The sequence below is a fragment of the Poromitra crassiceps genome (genome assembly GCF_964638095.1).
Source record: "Poromitra crassiceps genome assembly, chromosome: 18".
In the NCBI taxonomy this organism is placed as follows: domain Eukaryota; kingdom Metazoa; phylum Chordata; class Actinopteri; order Beryciformes; family Melamphaidae; genus Poromitra; species Poromitra crassiceps.
This window is the reverse complement of record NC_139636.1, coordinates 19,812,032-19,819,531: the sequence shown is the minus strand read 5'-3', so window position 1 is coordinate 19,819,531 and position 7,500 is coordinate 19,812,032. Positions and strand designations below refer to the sequence as shown.

General features: G+C 43.6%; 1 protein-coding gene and 1 pseudogene across 6 annotated transcripts in view; one reads left to right on the top strand and one right to left on the bottom strand.

Moving 5' to 3' along the window:
- Positions 1–7,500, top strand: part of ppfibp2b (PPFIA binding protein 2b) — a 92,369-nt gene that overhangs the window by 24,758 nt on the left and 60,111 nt on the right. For all 5 annotated transcript variants that reach the window (XM_083655190.1, XM_083655189.1, XM_083655188.1 and 2 more), the window contains exons 2-3: positions 52–156; positions 5,298–5,506. In XM_083655190.1, coding sequence (XP_083511316.1) covers positions 75–156; positions 5,298–5,506 — 291 coding nt within the window. In that variant the 5' untranslated portion in view covers positions 52–74. The remainder of the gene's footprint in view (positions 1–51; positions 157–5,297; positions 5,507–7,500) is intronic.
- Positions 2,103–3,535, bottom strand: LOC310792424 (protein CNPPD1 pseudogene; annotated as a pseudogene). Its single transcript has one exon. The product of its transcript is annotated as a protein CNPPD1 pseudogene (transcript).

The following is a 7,500-nucleotide window of genomic DNA, read 5'->3' as shown; positions in this document are numbered from 1 at the left end:
GCATGTAAGTGGTTCATTCATCAATTTCTCTCTTTTCTCCCCTTTCTGCAGGACATCAGAAGGCCTGAGGTCTGATGCTTCCATCCGTCGTCATGGAAACCGAGGCCAGTCACATGCTGGAGGCGGCTTTGGAGCAGATGGATGACATCATCGCAGGTAAACGCTAACGAGCTCTTCATCAAGTGCATTTGTTCTTAAAGGTGCTGCTACCCAATTCATTTAGAGACATTATAATGACTGTAAACAAGTGAGACCATCGCTGAGAAGACTGCTGGCCGCCTCTACTGGCCTCTGCATTTCACATGATGTGACAGCGGTTTGGATTTGGATTTGGGGGAGGAAAGGGACAAGTAGCAACACCATCTCTGCAACAGCAAGCAATGGGGTTTATGGGAAATGTGGTTTTAATTATGAGGAACACAAAATGTACCGCTTTGATTTTTGCTGACGCCAACAGGTCACAAAGAAGTGAACCAGTGTGCTTCACCTGAGAAACAGTCTCACTGCGCTGTGTGTGTGTGTGTGTGTGTGTGTGTGTGTGTGTGTGTGTGTGTGTGTGGTGTGTGTGTTGGGAATGTAGGGGGCTGAGCACAGCAGGGTTACTCTCCAGTCAAAAGCGAGACAGTAGTGAAGTCTGCTCTAATAGTTTGGTTTGGATTGAATTCACAACGATTTAACTGTTCAGACTTAAAATTACTGTTTTCTTTTCTCGTCACATTATAGGGGAGATCGATGTGAAATGAGCCACATTCTTCATTTTCCGCTAGTACCACAAAATAAGTTTATCATTTCTCAATTTTAAATGGGCCAAGTTATGGGTAAAATGTCACACAACCTTAGTTAAATTTTTGTCAGTAATTTCTGTTGTAATCCATAACAGATTGAGGGAAATTAATTACTTCTCCTAAATGTAGGATCACATGATTCATTTTGTGTATGGTTGTGATAGACGGGATGGCTCAATTGACCCCGTTCTCCCGTACAGTGCTGTAGAAGTGAATGGAACAGCGTTTCCACGTACCGCCATCATATCTGAAGCTCTGCTAGTTGCTGCTGTTGGCCAAAAACAGCATGACCTCATCAAGTGCTTTGAGGCTCTCAACAACTACAAATAGAAATGCATTAAAAATCCCATTAGCGATAAGATCAGCCAATCACGAATAAGGAAATTAGAGCCACTTATCAACAGTATTATGATATGGTGGTCAGATTGCATTCCAGTATGAAGATAGTTTTTTCTTCCTCATGATTAAACATGTGGGAATAAGAGTGAAAGCACTCCAGTGGGTGAGTGTCATGTTGCTGCTGGGATTGAGAGTGGTGCCATCTACTGGCTGCAGTTGGAATAGTGACTGGAAATGTCCAATCTGTTGGATATTAGCTGGTACAGCACATTTGTGGACTGGTGATTGCTGCAAATGAAATAGAAGTTGTTTGTATTTAACTTAAACAAAAGATGATATGAAACTATTATTTATTACTACTAATATTTATATAATAATTAGTATTTATTTACTAATTATTTTTTAAATCGTCATGATTTCAGGGGGTCCTCCATTGTCTGTGCTATTTTTACATCATCATATCATCATCATCATCATCTATATAAAAGGGAGTAAGTGGGCTCTGTGTCTGTTTGTCCCACTGATGATGTCACAATATCTATGACATCATCAGTGACATCACAATTCACAAATGATGTCATACACACACACACACACACACACACAATATTTTTCCCACTAATCCCATTACACTTTCACCACTCTAGGCTACAGGTTTCCCCAGGAATAAATGTACAAAGACACTAACAGTAGTGTGCAAATTGTATTCAAGTAATATGATTCAGTTAATTTATGTAACGTTGTACATTTCTTGTTCTTCCTCCGGAATATACGGGATAGCCATGAAGAGAAGCCATGATGCTTCTTCTTTGGTTTTGTTGACAGGCTAGGCTGTCTTCGGCAATGGAGCTCTGAGGTCCTGTAGGTTCGACCAGCTGGACGAGTAGAAGTGTGTTTTCCAGGGTCAGACAGGACAGATCCTTGGTGTTCTTGGTCTCATGGAACAAACTGCTAGACCCCTTGATGTGAACAACAGCCTCACACACATGGAGAGGAGTGGATGAATGAAACTTCTGCTTCCTGAATGGGGTGCAGGTGTTCAGCCTGGTTGTCCTGCATCAACCTGAATGTTCTCCACACCATCCAGGTTGAGGTCAAGGCTCCACCAAGCCTGATCCAGGAGGTTGAAACCATGAAGGCAGACAACAAGGCACCAGCCATCCTGAACCAGCAGGACTTCAGTGTATCAAGCGCAGTCCATGAGGCCAAGGACAACCAGGCTGAACATGGTGCATTATGCTGATGGTTATCGAGGCGCCCATAAGCGATGAGTGTTGATGTGATGTTCCTGGGACCACACTGAGATGGAGGGAGGGATGCAAGACGGTGAGGGCAGAACAGGGAGGCACCAGACCCGGTTTGGAGAGGATCCAGCTCATGTTTTGGTTCCGGGTGTAAGTGACCCAGCGAGTGGAGAAGGGAGCCCCAGAGACACAGCGTAGATGTCTGGGAGTACACCATGGGGGATTGTGTTGCTGATGCTGGTTGACTCCAAGTGCATCGGTCTGGCCGTTAAGGCTCTCGTTGCCTTGGATGCAACAGGAGAGGTGGAGGGCTGGAGCAGAAGGTTCTGCGGGTAGACTGGAGGTCTGGAGGGGGACCGGGCTGACTTCAGCTGGAGCTGGAACCAGAGGCTGGCTGCTCCTGGGGAGACTGAGCTGGTGGAGCATGGCGCTGGTAGTGATGAGGCCGGCCACACTGGTCAGATAGACCATGCCAAGCATACAGAACACCTTGGTGAAGTGCTGGTAGATGGCTGTGAGGGCCTGTCTCCATACCAACTGCTCCAGCAGCACACAGAGGTCAGTGTAGGTGAACCAGCCACGTTTCATCCCCTGCCTCTCCGCAATACTGGTTTCCAGTTGATTTAATATGTCAAAGAAGTCACGAGGCTTTGTGAAGAGGCTCCACTCAATGGCGTTCAAGAAATTAATCTCCAGGGTATTCACAGTTTCAACGTCCATATTCCCAGCTGCCCCCCACTCATCATTGAACACCTCCTCATCCTCTCCTTCATCATACAGGTACTTGCTGGCAACCATAATGGAGATCAGGAAGAGGTCAGAGGAGGAAATCTTTTGTAGGTATTCAGGTTTTCTGTGTCGGAGCCTTTCTATGTAAACTAGAGCCAGCATCATGGCACACGGAGAGATGCGAGCCCCGCTGGCAACACGAGCAGCATACTTCTTATGGAGCTTTCCAATAGGGCCCGGGGCAGATTTCTGGAGGATTTCTACTGTCATGTCTGTAACAGGGCAAGATAGGGTGTTTAAAGAAACATCTTGGTCCAGTCCATAATACAGTCGCTTTCTCACTCGTTCAGACCACTTCTGGTGTCCAGGAAGAAACGTAAATTCCTTGAAGTCCGACAGTTGAAATGTCCTTTCATTAAATAACCCGTCGAAATCCATAATTCTGATTAGCTACTGTAGCTAAACGAGTTAACAAAGCTGAATGTTGGAAAGGGAATCGTAAGCTTGAACTGGGCACCAGCCTTTTATGTGCTCCACCGGTCCTACTTATAGCCTCTGCAAGGAAGGCTTTATGGCATCATTGATTATGTCACAATGTCTATGACATCATCAGTGTCTGCCATAAATCACTGATGATATGAGTTGTATGTCACCAGTGATGTCACCCGAGATGTCATCAGTGATGATGTCACCAGTGATGTCACTCAAGCAATTAAATCTAACTACAGCGTGTTGCTAATAATAAGACGGTTTTCTGAGCATGCTCAGTTGAGCAATGTCATCACTGATGACTCATCTCTGTCGCAAGTTCAGCATGTGCTCTGTACCAGTGAAGATCTCACTCTTTAAAGCATACTGTACACCTTTGTATACTGCCCACCTGTGTATAAGCTCACAGTGGCTTATAATGACAGCATGAGGCTGTTGTTGAGAGCTTCAAGAAGCTCTAGCGCGAGTCATATGTTAGTGTCGGAGTTCCTACCTGCTCTGCTGTCCTGCGGAATCTGATATATAGATTTATGTGTAGGGGATCTGTGTCAGAAAATGACCTCATCGCTGTCCTGACTAACCCTGTACGAAGTTCTGTCAGATTCTTTTCCAGACTGTGGAACCACTGGTGAACATGTCTGTATATTAGGCATTGAACATTGTGGAAGGCCTTACATGTTTCCCCTTTGTTGTTATTTTCTTATTTTGTACTTTGCTGTTTTTTAGTGTGATATGGATCTCCCTGGGTCTTCTGAAATAAAGAATTGAATTGAATTGAATTGAAATGAATTGAATTGAATTGAATTGAATTGAATTGAATTGAATTGAATTGAATTGAATTGTTTTCATTATGTGCTGTTTTGTGCTGTCCTTTTGGACGGTACATACTGTACGCCACTGTTTTCTAATGCTGCTTTCTAGAGCAACGATTATTTGAGTGCTTCCAGATGTGTGTGCGTGAGTGCGTGCGTGCGTGCGTGCGTGCGTGCGTGCGTGTGCGTGTCAGGGAAATTATCCAGGTGACACATGGACATTTTGGAAATATTGAGCAGGATGTATGGCTCTGGTTAATTCTGCTCTGCTAGTCGTCACTATGTTTTTGCCTGATGTGTGCTGTATGAACTAGTCTTGAATTAGGCATTTGTTAGTTATAGGGGTGTAAGAAAATATTGATACAGTAAAACTGTCAATCAATTCTCAAAAAAACAAAAAACAACAAAGATTTTTAATTAATAGTGCCAATGAATACACAGCCCTAGTTATACACATAAGTATTCAAACTATGAATCGTGTCTTGTCTGTTCTTCTCTTCTCTTCTCTTCTGCTTTGTTTTGTCTTTTCTCTTCTCTTTTGTCTTTTATCAAATGTTGTCTTGTTTTGTCTCACCGGTTCTTGCCTTGTCTTTTCTTTTGTTTGATCTTTTCTTGTCTTTTGTCTCATCGTTTGTTGTCTTCTCCTCTCTTGTCTTGTCTTGTCTCATCTTCTCTCATTTTGTCTCACCATGTCTTGTTTTGTCTCATCTTGTCATGTCCACTTGTCATGTCTTGTCTTGCCTTGATTTATCTTCTCTTTCATCCTCATGTCTTGTCTTGTCTCATCTTCTCTTCCCTTTTCTCCTCTCTCCTCCCCTCACCTTCTGCTACAATCTCCTCTTCTCCTTTTCTTCCTCCCTGTCCTCCTCTTTTACCCACCTGTTTCCTTCTCTCTGCAGGTTCCAAGGCAGCAGCAGTGGACTTTTCCAGCAGCCTGTATGACCTGGGCTCTCCCATCAGCGCAGGTCCACTGCAGGTGGTTCAGCTCGCCGAGGACCTCAAACTGGCCTTGGAGCTCCAACCCAACCAGGAAGACAGAGACAGCCTCAGAGCCCAGTTAGCTACAGAAACAGCTCAGGCTCTCATAGACTGGCTGCAAAGTGGAACTGTGAGTATATTGTGTTATAAATCACATTTCACAGTGTTTTCTTAAAGAGCCACATTCATGGAAGTGATACCAGTCAAGAATACATGAACAAATAGCTGTATATATACAGTATATAAACATCAGTCCAGTCATTTTCTTATGCTAGGCTCCAAGCATTAGGTACTCCTGGCTATCAGATGTCAATATAAATCTCCTTATATCAGTAGACACAGAAGTTCATGACTTGTAGCTGGGACGGTTAAACCCTTGCGTTTTGTGGCTCTTTCCTGTAGTTTGGATAATGTTCTCACTCCTAACAAATTGCACTTTAGTAGGCCTTGAAATAGTCAGGTGTCTCAGTCCTGTTATTTGGTTCCACCAGAGTTTGTATATCTTTATTCTCACCTGACCAAATGAACCAAACTAAAGGAGTAAACACTCCAACTATGCTTCGTCTGAACGCACCCTAAGACACTCATGTTGCACTTATTAAGCAGTGATCTAACACAAGTATCCCCACGACCCAGAAACCACAGACAACGGACAAATAATACATGTTTAACGTTCACGTCTGTAATAAGCATGTGCACAGAAAACAGCACAGCATGTACTGGAGAGCTGAACTGAATGCGGATCATGCAAACTCAGATGTTCATTTTCAATAAAAAGCCAAATTCTGGGGTCTTGCACCGTTGCACGCATACCAGACCCAGCTGGCAGTCCCGTAAACATAAAATATAATGATATATCTGTGTCAGTGGAGTGGCCGGAGACAGTTTATAGAACTGTTACTTTCAATTCGCAGAGAAATCCCATCTGCCCTGTGAGACTCCACAGCTGGATTGCCCTCGGCATACATGTCGCTGTGGATTAAAGCTGTGTTCACGCCCACTCAGGACAGGACAGATTGCCTCGAGATGCGCAAGTTGCATCACTGTACTCCTCGTGATGTTTTTGGAAGTGGAGAAATGCAAAGAGACACGCAACAACATGCTAAGCAAACGCTCCAGCTGTTGAGCATCAAAGGGCCTTTTTCAGCTGGGAATATTTATACTTTTGGTACAGTCTGTGTTTCTATCTGCTCTCCGTTCAAGGCCAAAGTTATTCATAACAAATTAGCGAAGAGAGGCTGTTGGTTCAGCAGCTGCGAGCCGAGGAGAGCCAGCGGCTGGTTTTTCACAGTAGGAGTGCCGGTTGAGGATCCAAAATCCTCTTTTATCGCCAAATTCATTCTTCACCTCTAAACGGAGGTTTAATGGATGCCAACTAGTGGTCTTCAGTGACTTTTAAGTCCCGAACAATGTTCTTCTCTCACGTTTCTGATGCTGGATACAATTGCAAAACTTCAGGAATTGAATTGAATTGAAACAAATTCATTTGGAAGCGAGTGAACCTGAAGTGGAATGAAACAAATTTAAAGGTGCTACATGTAGCATTTTTAACCATCAATAATATCATTCTCAAATGAATTGTTATACCTTGGTATAATTACCGTAAAGAAATGAGACCATGGTGGAAACACCAGGGCTATTGCTAGTTTCTCAAAATGAATACCACATTTCACATTACCCTTTCCATCGCAAAGAAGATGTTCTTTCTCCGTTTACACTGGAAGAACGGCAGCCCTCTTCCTGTTTTGTACCATAAAGCAATCCAGCACATTTTCCAATAATAAGTGACATTTTAATGGAATTTCTCAATTAATAAATATCTCACATGTACAGTCTAGTCCAGGGGTGGGCAATTATTTTTCATGGGGGGCCACATGAGAAACCCAGATTGTTGCTGGGGGCCGAACAAATTGTCATGCTGTAACCCAGGAACTTTGATGATAGAGAGGACCACAGAAAAATGTCCTCGCTACCAGAGCGCCAGATTTTGCTGAGCGTTGGGGGCCGAACGGCGCCGGCGCAAATTTCTTTGGCGCATTTGAAGTCAGGTTTAGAGGAATAACTAATTTTAAATTATCAGTTGTGATGTCATTATTCTTAAACACCAATATTTGATCCTTTTCT